At 41.3% G+C, this 17,709-nt stretch overlaps 1 protein-coding gene across 5 annotated transcripts in view; it reads left to right on the top strand.

Annotated features, from left to right (window-relative positions):
• The first annotated feature begins 452 nt into the window (after positions 1–452).
• LOC139469449 (transmembrane channel-like protein 7) overlaps positions 453–17,709 on the top strand; it is a 37,926-nt gene continuing 20,669 nt past the window's right edge. For 3 of the 5 annotated variants that reach the window (XM_071251627.1, XM_071251626.1, XM_071251623.1), the window contains exons 1-9: positions 4,002–4,099; positions 5,733–5,938; positions 7,531–7,725; positions 8,523–8,724; positions 9,099–9,171; positions 11,800–12,105; positions 14,237–14,385; positions 14,602–14,752; positions 15,429–15,584. In XM_071251627.1, coding sequence (XP_071107728.1) covers positions 5,827–5,938; positions 7,531–7,725; positions 8,523–8,724; positions 9,099–9,171; positions 11,800–12,105; positions 14,237–14,385; positions 14,602–14,752; positions 15,429–15,584 — 1,344 coding nt within the window. In that variant the 5' untranslated portion in view covers positions 4,002–4,099; positions 5,733–5,826. Of the gene's footprint in view, positions 675–4,001; positions 4,100–4,288; positions 4,338–5,732; positions 5,939–7,530; positions 7,726–8,522; positions 8,725–9,098; positions 9,172–11,799; positions 12,106–14,236; positions 14,386–14,601; positions 14,753–15,428; positions 15,585–17,709 lie in introns of those variants that run through there. The other 2 variants (XM_071251624.1, XM_071251625.1) reach the window with 2 other exon arrangements.

The raw sequence follows: 17,709 nt of genomic DNA, 5'->3' as shown, positions 1-17,709 counted from the left end.
AACTTTAACAGTCATAATCAGGGCTTCGGGTTCACTTGTGTTGCCGCCCTGATGACACATGTAACGTGACACTAGTAAACTCGCCGTACACAAACAAACAACGTGGCACAAGCTAGGGGATAGATTCGTGGTCGTGATGGCTGATAGGTGATCAGCGTTATAGCTCATGGGGGCGCACCCCCCCCCCCCCCCCCTTTTTATTTCGAAAAAAATCTTTATTTCTGTATTAATTACCACCAAAGACAATAAATAGATCTTAATGCCCCCCCCCACACACACATCCATTCAAAAAAGTTGTATCCGCCCATGTAGCAGGGGGACACATCGGCGTGTCTCTATGCCGTTCGGTATAAGATCAGTGACATCGTCTCATGCCTGTATTCATAAGAACACCACCTTAACTGGGGCGCCTCGTCATTCGTCACCACTCGCCCCTTACGTCACCTGCAACAAGATCGTTTATCGGCTTGACCCGGAATAACACGATTGGTGACGAATGTTTAGTACGGAGCACATAAGAGGTCACGTGTATGTGGGTGCATCCAAGTTAGGGTCGCGATCGTGACGCTGGGGGTTAGCTGCACCCGGGCTCCGGGGACAAGTATTGACACGGGCGGGCCGCGGCTGTCGAATTCACAACCAGGAAGTTTAAAGTACTCTACAGCAATCAAGTAGTGAGTACCAGACAGCTCTCTCCCTCGCTCTCCCTCTGGAACAATAATCACATATTTACCACACTCAGTCGCCCCCACCCCCCTCTCTCATTTTCCTCTCTTCTGCACTCTCTGTCTGTCTCTCGCTTCCTTTCTCTGTCTGTCTCTTGTCTGAACTCTCACTTTCTGACTTCCGCTCTCTCTGTCTCTCTCTTTGTCTGTCTGGCTCTCTCTCTCTCTCTATCTGGCTCTCTCTCTCTCTCTTTGTGTGTGTCTTTCTCTCTCTCTCTCTATGTCTGTCTGTCAGTCTCTCTCTCGACAGTTTTGATAATCACAACCACCACGATCATAAGTCTCTATTTCTTGCTTCTTTCGTTGGACCATATATCATTGAAACAGGAGGACAAATTGTATATTGGAAACTGGTTCCATCCAAGATATCCACCACGAACTACGCTTGTATTAGCTATGAGACATGTGAGTGTATTTAGACATGTATCTATTTATTTGTGTCCGGGCGTGCAAGTAGCATCAGAAGAAAGACAGTAACTGGTGTCAACAGTAGGAGAATGTGGGTCACGTTGAAATAAACAACTCCATGTAACCGATGGCTTTGATGGCCTGGGTTCCACGCCAACACAAACCCCCACTTATGTTAAGACAGATGTAAGTACAAATGTAAAGGTCGGGCTGTAGTCTTAAGGTTTAAGATAGTAATCTCAAAGTGAAAAGCTAAGCTACAAATCGAACGGACAGTCTAAAAACAACTTTTTTTGGCAAGATAAATTGTGTTTGTTTACTTTTGAATTGAATTTGAATTTATGTTGTGAGAAAGAATCACGTTATTTACCTCATCCTGTAGAAATGGAATCCAACTGTCCTACGGGTAAACTGTAAGGCAATGGGTGTTATTGTTTGGTAAGAGATATGGCTTTATACGTGAACATATAGGACTCAAACCTGAAAGTCTGAAATAGAAGAGTCAGATGAAATAGCATCCTACACAGAATGACTTAATCCAGAAACTATCTTGTACACTGATCCATTGACAGGGGTAATAATGTAGCGATTATAGCATGCTAGTTGATGAAACATCATCTCACTGATGATGGTTCCAATATTGTCTTCTCATGGGCGGCAAACATGGTTCTCTCTCTCTCTCTCTCTCTCTCTCTCTCTCTCTCTCCTGAAAAACACACATACACATATATATATATACAATGTATAATTGATGATGATTGGACGAAAGCAGTTATTAACTCTATTCATAAATACTCGGACTTTACCAGATAACTACCATTGTCTCTCGCGTCTCAGCGTCTCAGGCAAAGTCTACACCAGTGTACTATGTAAACGACTAACGCTCTGGTCAAACATCAGGAATAGAACGCCAGAAACTCAGGCAGGGTACAGACAGGGTGACTCAGCTACTGAATGTTTAAACAAAAAGAAATGCAAACTTTATGTGGCTTCTGTAAATTTGTAGAAAGGTTTTGATTTAGTAATCGGGATAAGTTATATAATTATGGCTTCTTTTAAAACCTTATGGTCTGAAGAGTACAATGCTGAACGCTTTATTGATTATTTACAAATATGTTAAATCTTGTTTAGGAGAAAAGGTAAATGTAATACACTATTTTGATTGTCCAAATGACAGCGCCAATGAATTACAGACACCATTGAATGTGTTTGAAACTCATTTCGATAAAGGTAATTTTGGATAAAACGAAAATTGTTGTATTAAGACGGGGAGGTCCTGTTTCGAAAATGGATATTATAAACGAAAACTCATGAAGTTGTACCCTGCTACAAATATATTATGATTAACTCTTTACTTCTTCGGGAAATTTCAGCAGTAGTTTACCAGACCTAGCCATTTAGGGGAAAAGATCACTCCGTGAACTAAGGATAACTTTAAGTGAAATTGACATTTTTTTCAACTACGGCATTTTATAAGCAAATACACTGTCAGCAAATTCTATTAAATGATTCTTAGGTGTGGGGATTCCATCAATAGGACAAACGGAAAACATCCATCTGCTAGCCTGTAAGACGTTTCTTAATATCGTATTACAAACCCCAAAGGATATACCATATGGAGAAATAGTCCGTTTTCCGATTTATATAAATTCTCTCATTAGAATGACAAAATATTGTTTTTTTCATATGCACGAAGACAGATTAACTAAAAAGGCACGTACTCGTAACATATTAGTGTTTTCAGATAATTTTGGTTGCCACACATGGCCTCTAATATCCGTTGATAACTGTTTTATTCATGGTTTTAAATTTGCTTAGACATTTCAAACGGTTGGCAATCAACAGTCTTTAGTACACATAATAAAGGATACATGTATCAATATGTTTCTTTTTCAATCACTTTTTAATTGAAGTTACTATTCACATAGAGAACTTAAGAGACTGTATATTAGATACAGAACAATATCTCTCAATCTTATCTGTTTACAAACATTCTAACATTTAGCGCGTCTTTTTTATAAAATTGAAAATCAGTGGAGGGAGATATTTGGCTATTGATAGATCACTAAGAATATGTCCAGTTTGCAATTACGGCAGAGAGAACAAATCACGCTTTCTATTTATTTGCTTATATTATGAAAAAATATAATCTCCCGGACAACTTTTGGAAATATGTTATGTTATGCACTAGAGTCAGTTTGGGGAACTAACAATGAACGTTTATTACAAGAGTTATCGCATTACTTAGTACATGCACATGAAAGAAGAACATTGGTTGTGATGAACTGACACGGTCCTTGTGTGTTTGTATTTATGTAGTGTGGCACTCGTGTATGGCGTAGTGTCCGTCCTTGCTGTGTGTTCCTGGTTGTGTATGTGGTCCCGAGGCCTTCATGCAAATGTACTTATACTACATGTGACCAGAATCAGGGAGGCTTTATTAGACTTGTGTAGACTCCCTGACAGGATAACGGTGACGTATGATAGGCCATGGTTGTAGGTTGTATATATGCCAGACACTGAATACACAGTATCGATTCACTCTTTATGATAACGTTTACTTTCACTGGCCCGATCGATGGCTTGGTAGTTAGTCCGTTTACAATTGTTACCCGAGTTTCTGATAAACGATCTATTATAAAATTTCAAACTAGGTAAGTTCACACTACTTTGGATTTCGTGAGTGTTTTATAATTCACAACATTCACTAATATACCCAGCGATGCAGATCCATCACACGTAAGGAAACATGTGAATGGATGATCTAATATGACATTGCAAACCGGTTATTTTCGCTCCTAAGTGACCTGACCCGGATATGCTTTATCAGCCAATCAGCTCGCTCTTAATACCAAAACATCCCAAACACTCAGTCGATCTCGGCATTACTCGGGGAGAAAACTACACACACTAAATAGTACAGGTGTTTAAGTGTGACGCGTCTGCTATCAGTAATTTTATATACGGTAAGTGTTACATATGTATATCGGAGGACAACGATGTACAGCGCTGTCGTGATCAACAACACGGAAGTGGGAGAACTTCCCTTGAAACTTTCAATAACCAGTACTGCCTGTTAGTGTCAACACTGTTATCGATCTCATCGACAGAAGCGGTCGCCACACATACCGCTACAACTTTGTGTCTGCTCACGACAACTTTTTATAAGAACATTTATGGACCTTTTCAAATTCCGAAATTCTGGTATGTTCCGTAAATATTTATGAACAGTTTAATTCGTTATTGGAACGGTAAACGGACGGAGAAGCGGCCTTCCCCTTTACTTGTCACGATTTTGACTTTGAATGCTATTTAAAGTCGCGGTAATAAGTTTCTAGGGATCTATTATGATTCTTAGAATATGTATGTTCATTGCATTACCAATAAGTTTGTTCAGAATGTTCACCATTACAATGACTAACTTCCGTTACCGATTTTGGTGAATGGTCCAGCAGGATATATTTTCGTTATAACACGCCTGATGACGTAATTATTTGTGATGACGTAATTACGTGTGATTACGTCGCCACAACATAATGTTTAACATATTGTCATATTATTGACTCATCAGTGTAATATTTCAACTCTTGAACAATATAAAATTATATTGTTACACAAATGTTTATGAGTGCCTTCAGTGGCAAATGTTGATCATAATCACATGTAAGTGTTATATGCTATAAAATAAACACACAAATGTGTTTTCCTAATGATCAGGTTGTGTACATGGAGTAGCTTTGCATTTGCGTTCTCTTTATCAAGTCAATGAAGACTATTACCTTCCTTAACTTGTATCTTGTGTTTTGTTTGTTGTTTAACTCTGCACTCAACATTATTCCAATTATATGCCGGTGGTCGGTAAATAATCAAGTCTGGATCAGACAATCCAGTGACTGCTATCAATGGCATGCATCAACCAAGTCAGCAAGTCTGATCACCCAATACTGTTAGTCACAAAGATTAATGATGGTATGTGTCCTTCAATATTAGCACCAATGACATCCACAGAAACTATATACATGTACCAAGGTAGTGTCTGATTGGGTGAAAATTGTCTGATATGACTGCTTTAATCAATCCTACCATTCATGGGAATAAAGACATTGTTAGTAGAAATTGAAGTTTAAGTATTCTTTCTTGTGGAGAGTAGTAATACACCTAGATGCTAGGGTTGCTGGGATACGGATGTAATATCCCATATGATACGTATCTCAATATACTGGTCACAACATGATATGTATATCAATATGCCAGAAATAGGTATACAAAGTTTATGAATGAAGAAGTGTATTTTTGTTTTAAAGAACAAAATGAAGTCACATTCATGAGGGTCACTTCAGTCATCACTTGTAAGAGCAACTGATGAGACCTTTTCAATCCTTTCTAGTATCTCAAGTTTGTGCACAGTACAACAAGAGGATTATTCTACAATAGCAGAAAATAGGTATTTTGTATCACTATACAGAGCTGTATGTTTCATGTATCATATCTAAGACTGCATATCATGGTGCATCAGAGTTTGGGTGTGTTGTTGCACCTTGCTAGATGCAGTGCTGGTGACAGGATGAGACGCTGTGCATGTTGTTGTCTGGTTCGCAGGTCCTGGACGTGGTAGTGTTGACATCCTCTCAGATCAGACACTGACCATGAAGACATTGTAGAAGTGAGGCATCGTTGGAACAAAACCTTGACTATGGATCGTCAGACAGCCTATTACGTGGAGAACATGGACCCTCGTGGTGGCCAAGGGAGCCAATATGACCAAAATGGGTATGCAGGCCCCTACGACATCCCCATGGAAACATGTGAGTCTCATTAATTTGAACTGTTATGTTATCAAGTTACCATGGTTACAAGGTATTTCACTGACATTTTCACATCATAATCTGTATGAGAGTAGAATGTGTAGAATTCATGAAGGACTAAGAGACTACCGACAGCTACACTGTAGCCATGGTAACCTGTCTGAGTTAGTGTGTCATCGTACCCTGGCATTGTGGGTTGTTATTCACACTGTTGACCACGCAGTGCCAACCTCGTCAGTTCATGTTGCCCACTTTCACCATGTTCACTCTCTGTGGTTAAAGATAGTTCGAGAGAAAAATCGTTAACCAATTATATGTTTTAAAAACAGTCTAAAGTGGGATTTGAAGCCCAGACATGTTCTGAAGTTTGAAGAGTGACATCAAGCTGGCTTGCAGCTGTTCAAGTAACTGTGAAAAGAGAATTGTGCAGACAATTAAATAATATCTGTTTTGTTGACAATATGTTATGCATTGTCTTACAATGCTAGGACATTCAGCTTTTATAACATCATGCCATATTCCATGCATTTGGTTGTCATTGTCACACACAGCTCAGACAACACATCATGGTAATCATACTCGTCATCCAGGGAAGTAAGTCTCCATTCTATTAAGATAAGTTACCTGGACCCATTCCCCACCATACCTTTATTTTGGTCCACGACGACTGTCATGAACACATTTCGCTATAATTATGATAATCATGATAATGGGGGTAGCCATTGGTTCACTTGTCACTCTGAACACCGGGATCAGTTCCCTTACAAGGGTACAATATCCTGTTTATATGAAACATCAATTAACATATTTCATCTTTGACAGCATACTGGGTTGTAAACTGCTGGTGCCGTCTACTCATGCTCATGTTACAGTGCACCAAGCAACAGTTGTGTGTCACAGCATCAGCATCAATAAGATCACTGACAGCAGCTCAAACCAAGGTCCCTCGCTAGTCCTCAGTAGTATCAATCTTCCCAGAGTGTGATTGAAAATATTCTCACCCTGTTTGCAGTCAACTGGCCTGTATTGAAAGTGTTAACCTTTTTCTCTTCTTTAGTAATAGTTTTGTTATCTTGGTTATCGTGTTGTGTGTAGTCATGAATCACTTTGTAAGGGAGGCAGATGGTGGTCAGTGTTTTCTTCTTGTTATGATTGTTGTTCAACTCAACTCGGGCTGTAGATAGCCAAGTGGTTAAAGTGTTCTCTCATCACGCTGATGGCCTGGGTTTGATTCCCCGATATCTGGTGTCACTTAATACTCACTCTATCTCACTCACTCACTCTGCATTAAGCACTATTCCAGCAAATATTCTGTATTAGACAAATCAGTGATTGACACTACAAGCTCCGCCCTATGCAATATGTACTGACAGGCAATAAACTTAAGCCCCGAACCCAACCACCCGATCTGCTTGTCTCCTTTCAAGTGAATCTGGGGACCTATTCTAACCCATAATCGCCACAGAGCTAGTGCTCCATGGCCGAGATATTATTTGCCATGATATATATATATATCAAGGGATATATATTATAAGCACAGCAGTAGATGGGGACAGCTGAAGCCTGTTGATGCTTTGTTTGTCTGTGCACAGATGCTAATGATGGTCAGATGGAGCACAGAGACAGCAGATGGAACCAGTTTGGGGACAACCAGCCTGTTGACCCCCGCCCCTCTAACCGCCGCCCACGTTCCGAGGGGTTCTACGACCAGGCCCAAGGCTCCGCACGGCGCCATGACTACCAGGACACTGCGGAACTACTGGAGTGCTTGCCCAGCAGGCAGTTAGGTACAGAGTCAGTTGTTGAATGAAGTGATTCTTTTGACATTGACAAATGTCTGGTGTTTCTTGAGTTGTGGAGCTTGCATTGCTTATCACTGATGAATATTTGACATAGCTTATAGGTATTTTAGACAAAGCTATAATTTCACATATTGTAGGGTTGGGACATTCCTATGAGTTTTGTACACGTTAATCCTGTGGAAATATTTTATTCTTGAGAGGCTGAACAGCAATGATACATTAACATTGAATCAGTATATATTGTGTGTTTATTGTAGTAGATGACATAAATGAGGATTGAATGTCAGCGTGGCTGCAGACTAGCTGGTTGTCACTCTATGTGTTTTTTCTCATCTGAAACATTACAGACTGCATTAAGTTTTATGATGTATGGCATTGACACAATTTTAGTGACTAATTTGGTTACCATGGTTAGAGCCTGGTGTAAGCATTGTCAGACAATATTTGGCCTGTAAACTTGCACAAGTCTTCAAGGCAATAATTTTTAGTTTAAATCATAATTTCTAGATTATGTAAATCATAGAAACAAGTTGTCCCTGTAAGAGACTTGCCTATTAGGAGGATAGAATTACTACACATCCATGGACTTATCTTTCTGTACAGCCTTGGAGCAAGGCTATTTGCCCCGATGAATGCTTAAGATATTGTCTAGGATGTATACAATAGGTAGTGCTGATTTAACTGTAAACCTGACTCAGTGGCCTGGACATGAAAGGTCCTGCTTAGATCTGGTATGCAGCAGCTTGTCATAATGCTTGTTACTCCTTTGTATTCCACAACAGAGAATAAGGTGTCCAATGCCAAGCACACACTACGTCATCGCAGAAACAAGTCTTACCACGGCACGGTGAGACTTGGTGCGGGGAACGCCCTGGAGCAGATCAGTCGAACTCTTGGTGACGGGGAGGATTTTGAACCTGGGGAGGAGTTGGAGGGGATGATCAGGGGGATGACCACAACGTTGGCTGGCAAGAGGGAGATTAGGTACTGTGTCACTGATGTTCACACAAGATGTAGTAGTGCAATGGGGTAGTCAAGTGGTTGATGTGTTTGTGGTCCTTGCAGAAGAACTGGGTTCAAATCTTAGCATGGGTGGATATTGAGGCTTAATCATGGATTTCCTTTTGGTTTGTGATCATGGTAATATTGTGGAATATTACAAATAGAAGGGCAGCATTATAATTGAGGTGTGATAGTATGATTATATAGTTTACTATGTAATGTAGTATTGGGCAGTATTAAATTTAGATTTTATGACTGCTTCAAATAAATCTTGACAGCACCATGACATGGCCCAACTAGTACAGGTTTCCTGTGGGATGGTTTGCATCTATTGAATCACATGTCTGTGATTGCAGGAGGCGCCTCAGTTCAAGGAAGGCCAAGAAACGGCCAGGACGATGTACTCAGCTGAAATATTCAATTGGAATGGTGAGTATTTTGTCTCAGTTTTACGTATCAGAATTCTTGTCGAAAGCTGAGCATATCAGTATCATATTCCATCATGGAAAGAGGCAAGATCAAAGTTGCTGCCTTTGATTTATTAGACAAGAGATCGTGTTGTACGTTGCTGCGTGACCCCCCCCCATCCCCTTGGTAGGGGCAGGCACAGTTTCTTAGTGGTCAGACTAAGTGAATCCAGGCTACTGAGGTATTTGTATTAATAATGTTGGAATAATCTCCATCACTCGCCAGAAATATGCTGCATGGTGCTACATATGCTGCATGGTACTACATATGCTGCATGGTACTACATATGTTGTATTGTGCTACATATGCTGTATTGTGCTACATATGCTGCATGGTGCTACATATGCTGCATGGTGCTACATATGCTGCATGGTACTACATATGCTGTATTGTGCTACATATGCTGTATTGTGCTACATATGCTGCATGGTACTACATATGCTGCATGGTGCTACATATGCTGCATGGTACTACATATGCTGTATTGTGCTACATATGCTGTATTGTGCTACATATGCTGCATGGTACTACATATGCTGCATGGTACTACATATGTTGTATTGTGCTACATATGCTGTATTGTGCTACATATGCTGCATGGTGCTACATATGCTGCATGGTACTACATATGCTGCATGGTACTACATATGCTGTATTGTGCTACATATGCTGTATTGTGCTACATATGCTGCATGGTGCTACATATGCTGCTTGATGCTACATATGCTGCATGGTGCTACATATGCTGTATTGTGCTACATATGCTGTATTGTGCTACATATGCTGCATGGTGCTACATATGCTGTATTATGCTACATATGCTGTATTGTGCTGCATATGCTGCATGGTGCTACATATGCTGCATGGTGCTACATATGCTGCATGGTGCTACATATGCTGCATGGTTCTACATATGCTGCATGGTTCTACATATGCTGCATGGTGCTACATATGCTGCATGGTGCTACATATGCTGCATTGTGCTGCGTGGTGACACATCTGCTGCGGGGTGCTGCATGGTGCTACACACATTTAATGCTGCAACTGTTTGAGGAATCGTTAAATCCCACTTCCATCTCAATGATGTCAGAGTGAGTGAGTGAGTTGGGTTTACCACCGCTATTACAGTCATATCACGGCGTGTCAGCTTGATGTGGGATGAAAGCCTCTTGATGCAGGTCTCAGACGTTTACCACTTTGGTGAAACCAACGAGCACGGGTATGGTGCTGACAAACCTAGAAACATGTTAGGGAGAACCGGGATTTGAACCCACAATCATAGGTTTAAGGGACCCAACTCTGCACAGCGAATTGCGGCACCTTAGACGACTGGGCCACCGGTGGCCCATCAGTGATGTCAGAAATGAAGGGGAATAACTCTCACAGTGACTGTGACCATGCTTCAGCCTTTTGAGCTACGACAATTTGGGGCCTAACCCCAACCCCAACCCTAACCATCATTGATAGACAACAGATGATGTCTGAACACATTCTATTTCTTGAATAGTACAGTGTATGCTATTTATCTCATGCTGCAATAGAGTAGAGATTGTATTTTGTTAATTCCAATTTGCCTTCATACATGCCAAAGTCATCTTTGCAAAAGTGTTTTGATTTCCTCCCCCAAAAATGTCAATAAATATATAGAGATAGGGGCCATGATATTTTCAAGTGGAAGTTATGCATCAAGCCTTGAATCAGTCCTGGTCTACAGATTCATACTTGACAGGTTGAAGCTCTGACAAAATATCCCTGATATTATGATGAGCTCTGGCATCTCTAGAATGCAAGAGCTGTTCATTGTCTATGAAAGGTTGTGAAAGTTCCCGGTGCCTTGAGTGAGTGAGTGAGTATGGTTTTATGCTGCTTTTAGCAATGTTCCAGCAACATCACGGCAGGGGACACCAAAAATGGGCTTCACACATTGTACCCATGTCCGGAATCGAACCCCTGCCTTTGGCGTGACAAGCGAACGCTTTAACCACTAGGCTACCCGACCCCCCAACCCGGTGCCTTGAGGGCACACAGGGAACCCACATGGTTGTAATATTAATACCCTGTGTGATGTTTATGATTTGATGCTGTGGACATATGAACATACATGAATAAACTGAATTTCAAATGACCTACATTTATTGAAAAGTATTCTTCTTGTCAGTCCCCATGGGCATCACATAAAATATACTCACCGCCAAGAGAAACGTGAATACCATACATGTTGGTTAATAGATGAACACTTGTCATATTCAAGAGATATCAGATTGGTTCAATGCATAAACGAACATACTGTTATTTTGTGTGAACCGATGCTCAAGAACGCATCACATATGACATCATTGACCCATGAATTGAGATGCACCGTTTGTCTCGTGCAGAATTTGCGTGTATAGTTTGGAAATCATGTGCAGCATATCGTGATGAGAATAAAGACACTCTATAATAACGCTTGACCGATTGTTAGTTTTGTCCTGAATTGGTACACATTGAAAACATGTTTTCTTAACGTACATTCTTCTCTATATGTTTCTGTGGTTCATGTTTCTTTTGGCAGTGAGTATATTCACACATGTACTGTTTGTCTTCCTTCAGGGGTGGCAGCACTTCAAGTACCAGCTTGCCGAGGTGATGTACTCGCTGGAGCTCTGGCGCTCACACCTCAAGAAGATCGAAGGACATTTCGGCACGGGTGTGACATCTTACTTCCTCTTCCTGAAATGGCTCTTCTTCATCAACCTCCCAATCTTCCTCCTGACGTTCGGCTTTGTGGTGCTGCCGGTGGTCCTGCAGCGCTGGTACCTTCCGCAGACTGCCACCCCACAGCTGAAACCACTAGCAAACGTCTACCCGGAGCGGAATGGCACGTCCTTCACCGGGGAAGAGCTCCTGACAGGGGCGGTAAGACCATGCTCCACTGGGATGTTGGAATGAATGACACTTGTATTGTTTCAGTAGAGGTAGTTGTCTAGGATTCTAATCTATGTATGTTTTGAATACAAAATGCCATTTAGAAAGTTGTCAAATGTAACAAATGTTTTATTTGGGATAACACTTTCTTAAGAAAGTACAGATTCTCGTACTTTTTTTGGGTTGAGTCCCAATTTACACTTGTCAGAGGGATACTCAAAGTATGTGATCTTGACTACCAGTTGTCTGACTTTCATTTTTGTGGAAGCCTCGGTGGCTGAGTCGGTTAGATCTCTGACTTTGTGTGCTGGCGATTAGGTGCCTCACTCTGGCAAGTGTGGGTTTCGAATCCCAGACGGGACTCAACCCCCAAAATGTACTAGAATCTGTACTTTACTAAGAAAGTGTTACCCCAATGATAACATTTGTTATATGTACGTTTGACAGGCAAATTGGGAAAAAATAATTATTTTGTTCAAAGTTTTTATTTTCCTCAATTCTAGGGTATTTTGACACTGCTTTCAATGCAGTAATGTAAATTAAGTGTTTAAGGCCTCTTCCTCTACTCTGGTCCCATGTAGTATATAGTTACCTATACTGGCCATTGCATTCGCTGTACAGTCAAACATCATCGTGTTGAACTCAAAAGGACCCTGAAAAACGTTCAAGTAATCTGGGGTTCGAGACAACCAACAAAGTGGATTTCCTAAAAGCAAACATGTTTTCAGAGTTTATCACATGTAATCTAGTCATTTTTGGTTTCGTACCTGGTTTCAAACATATTGTAATACAAATGATAAATACTTTGTACTTGGTGTTGATAGTCTTCACAGTTAATTTTCTCTTTTAAGGTGTAGTAAAATCTGATCTACTTCATTAGTACCTCCATTCCTTCCCAAACCGGGCCTTTTGTTATATTGGTCATTGTCATTGCTCGATTAATTAATTCACTAACAGTACTTAATCCGTTTTGCTCATGTAACAATGTTCATGTGTCATCAGCAGTCATGTAAAAACACTTAAGTAACTTGGTGCCGATGTGTGCACTGTAGTCAGCCTGCACCATTGATGTAAGGTGTGCTTGTTGGCTCTGTCGGATGTTGGCATGCACCATTGATGTAAGGTGTGCTTGTTGGCTCTGTTGGATGTTGGCATGCACCATTGATGTAAGGTGTGCTTGTTGGCTCTGTTGATGTCAGCCTGCACCATTGATGTAAGGTGTGCTTGTTGGCTGTGTTGGATGTTGGCATGCACCATTGATGTAAGGTGTGCTTGTTGGCTCTGTTGGATGTTGGCATGCACCATTGATGTAAGGTGTGCTTGTTGTCTCTGTTGGATGTTGGCATGCACCATTGATGTAAGGTGTGCTTGTTGGCTCTGTCGGATGTTGGCATGCACCATTGATGTAAGGTGTGCTTGTTGGCTCTGTTGGATGTTGGCATGCACCGTTGATGTTAGGTGTGCTTGTTGGCTCTGTTGGATGTTGGCATGCACCATTGATGTAAGGTGTGCTTGTTGGCTCTGTTGATGTCAGCCTGCACCATTGATGTAAGGTGTGCTTGTTGGCTCTGTTGGATGTTGGCATGCACCATTGATGCAAGGTGTGCTTGTTGGCTCTGTTGGATGTTTGCATGCACCATTGATGTAAGGTGTGCTTGTTGGCTCTGTCGGATGTTGGCATGTTCCATGATGTAATTGCATCAATCACAATGGCAGTATGTGAAGTGAGTTAAAAGTTAAAATTTTGGTGAGTGTGGGTTTGTGGGCATTATCGTATATTTAAAATTGTCATCAGTGGAATTTTATACTTTGGATACTTGGACTCCAAAATGAGTTTGAGACAACTGGAAATTGGACACATCCAGTTTGACAGATCTAAGCATAAATGAATATAGAAGGAATTTGAGGGGACTGTAAGGTGAGTTTGAGACATCAAAGTTCGACACATCGAGGTTCAACTGTCACTGTATCAACATAAATTTGGGAAGTTTTATCTGCTCCAGACTTAGGGACAACTATCAATAAGAGCAGGTTTATATAAACCCCTTAGATCTGTTAATAATTATGTCTTAGAATTCAGAATTGATTTGCGAATGATGTATGGTGTGTCTGATGCCAACAGGGCTGGTTCCATGACACGGAGATGTACTACGGCTTCTACAAGGGAATCACTATACAACTGTTCTCAGGCGTGGAGTACAAGATGATCTATGCCTATGTCTTCACCTGTGGAGGCTACTACCTACTTTGTTTGCTTATATTGGCTCAGAGGTGAGAACACACTTTCTAACTTTCACTCAACTCGTCAACTGTGTAATTTTCAAATTGACATTACCTTGGAACATCTCTGTCAGTAAATCAGACAGGACCTCAGACTAATGGTTGTGTTTTGCTGACAGCAGAACATGGGAGCCTTACACATGTAAATAAACTTACATTCAATATGTTGCCATGGTTACTCACACCTCTGTTGTGTTTGTGTGGCAGCATATTACAGTCCTACAGGAAGTACTACATCGAGGGCAGCTCCGAGTTCAACTTCTTCTTTGTCAGCAAAGTGTTTTGTGGATGGGATTATGGTGTGACATCCAAGGAAGCTGCTAGACTCAAGCATAAGAGTGTCTACAATGAGTTGTTGGTGAGTCTGAGAGTGTAAGAGCATCTAAAATGAGTTGTTGGTGAGTCTGAGAGAGTAAGAGCATCTACAATGAGTTTTTGGTGAGTCTGAGAGTATAAGAGCATCTACAATGAGTTGTTGGTGAGTCTGAGAGTATAAGAGCATCTTCAATGAGTTGTTGGTGAGTGAGAGTATAAGAGCATCTACAATGAGTTGTTGGTGAGTCTGAGAGTATAAGAGCATCTACAATAAGTTGTTGGTGAGTCTGAGAGTATAAGAGCATCTACAATGAGTTGTTGGTGAGTCTGAGAGTATAAGAGCATCTACAATGAGTTGTTGGTGAGTCTCAGAGTATAAGAGCATCTACAATGAGTTGTTGGTGAATCCGAGGGTATAAGAGCATCTACAATGAGTTGTTGGTGAGTATGAGAGTATAAGAGCATCTACAATGAGTTGTTGGTGAATCCGAGGGTATAAGAGCATCTACAATGAGTTGTTGGTGAATCCGAGGGTATAAGAGCATCTACAATGAGTTGTTGGTGAGTATGAGAGTATAAGAGCATCTACAATGAGTTGGTGAGTATGAGAGTGTGAGAGTTTTGGTCAACTAAAATGTAAGGGTTGTATTTGTATTGGTTATTTACCACATAAACGTAAGTCTACATGGACAATATCATGTAAATCCCTCTTTCTGCAGGAATATTTGTCAGGGAAGAAGAAAGAGCAGGCGAAGACCACCGGGGAGAAATGTCAGATCTTCTGGATACGGGTGGCCCTGAACCTCATCGTCATTGGACTCCTTGGTGGGGCGGGCTACTTGGTGTTCTGGATCTCCTCTACAGAGTCTGTCAAGGTGGGTTTCCCTTGCCCCACACTCAGTCTACCTTGGGGCTTGGTGTGGAAGGGTGGGGTGGAGTGGGTGTCAATAGGGGCAGGCTGGTGGATGTTCTGGATCTCCTCTTCGGAGTCTGTGACGGTAGGTTCCCTTACCCTGTACTCTACCTTTGGGTGGGGCAGGGTGGGGTGGAATGGGTGTGTTGTAGGGGCAGGCTTCTTATACTGGGCCTCTTCTACAGAGTCTACACACATTTTTGACATTTTAGTCTCATTTGTTTAGATGTGTTTCATTGGCTGTGAACAGTCTAATCACAAGGGTTGTGATAAAAAGATTTAGTATGGCTCATTCAACATGGCAGAATACCTTTTGATGGAGGGGCATGGGTGGCCCAGTTGTCTAAGGCCCCGCTATTCGCTGTGCAGAGTTGCATCCCTTGGGCATGCCAGAAACCTATGATTTGGGGTTTGAATCCCGGTTTGCCCCGATTATGTTTCTAGGTTTGTCAGTACCATACCTGTGTCCTCCCACATTAAGCTGACATGCTGCAATATAACTGGAATACTGTTAAAAGTGGCATTAAACCCAACTCACTCACTCACCTTTTGATGTCTTTCGGCAACAAATCTTTTGTATGAAACTACTAAATGTAGATCAGATTGTACCACAGACACTCTCAGATGTCTTGATTTAGATTAGAACCCTATCCATTTTCCCCATCTCTTCAACATGTTCACCCCCTGCCTGAGAAGGAGTGTTTAGTGCTTGGGCTTACTGAGAACCTGGCCTCACTGATTTAGTAAAAGATCCCTCTTGAAAACCGTTAGATAGATGATTAATGTGACTTTCTGTGAATGGCTGTACAGGATTGTGTCCCTTATGGTCATTTCAGGATCTGCTGGTCATAGGTTCTAATTCCAGCCAATAGAATCCTTTCACTGTCAGCACTGGACCCATGTGCCCAGGTTTCACTGTGGACCTACATCTCTTTTCTCCTCCCACAATAAGCTCACTCCCCATGGTATTACTGCAATAAACAAGTGAAGATTCCGGGGTAGAATAGGTCTTCAGCAACCCATGCTTGTCGTAAAAGGTGACTAACGGGATCGGGTGGTCAGGCTCGCTGACATGGTTGATGCATGTCATTGATCCCAATTGCGTGGATCGATGCTCATGATATTAATCACTGGATTGTCTGGTCCAGACTTGATTATTTACAGACAGCCGTCATATAGCTGGAATACTGCTGAGTGCGGCGTTAAAGGGGAAGTGTACACGCAAAAATAACTTTCTTTCTTTTTCTAAACAAAACGCAATTTTAGAATTAGTTAGTATCTGTGTTTGAAAATATACACTCATTTTTTTCCACAGTGAAAGTAGGAAGCTCACAATAGTGTGAAAGTGATATGCCGTTATGAGGCCTTCGTTTTACGAGCGAAATAGGCCTGAGTTATCCCCCTTAGATTATGACGTAATTGGTGCCAATTCAACTGGGTCCCTGTCTATTCTCAACGCAAAAGATATCACGGACCAGTTTGCGGTAAAACAACATGGTCTACGACACATTCCGGCGCAGTGGTGACTCAGCATAACACAATTCTGGCTGGCATCTGAGATGCTAGAATCACAAAACTGTACCTACACCACGTGAAGCGGCTCTAACAAAGCATGATGACGTCATAATGTTTATCAATTGGCACCAATGACGTCATATTGCAAGGGACATAAGCCATGGTGTTTTTGTTATGGAAATAGAACACTTGGTAAATGTGAAAAATATAAATCGTTTTAGTGCAAAAAATATGTCAATTAAATATGATGTTTTTATATTTTTGTCTATGACACTTCTATGTTAACACTTTTAATGTGGAAAAAGTACAAGAAAAAAAGGTTCATTTCCGTGTGAACTTGCCCTTTAAACAACAAACCAACGAACCAATTACTGCAATACGTTTCAAAATGGCTTTAAGTCCAATCCAGTCCCCCACTATGGCTGCATGTAAGCACCTCCTAGAACCTGTGGACCTCCTCCGTGGTCTAGTGGTAGAGCTTCCGCCCTCAGATAGATGTTAAAAGATTGTACTTATTGTTACCCTGTCTGACGCTCGGTATTAAGGGGATGAAACAAGGATTGGTTGGCTCG

The sequence above is a fragment of the Haliotis cracherodii genome, unplaced genomic scaffold (assembly GCF_022045235.1).
Source record: "Haliotis cracherodii isolate W230 unplaced genomic scaffold, xgHalCrac1.p SCAF_2, whole genome shotgun sequence".
In the NCBI taxonomy this organism is placed as follows: Eukaryota; Metazoa; Mollusca; class Gastropoda; order Lepetellida; family Haliotidae; genus Haliotis; species Haliotis cracherodii.
This window is presented reverse-complemented; position numbering and strand designations above follow the sequence as displayed.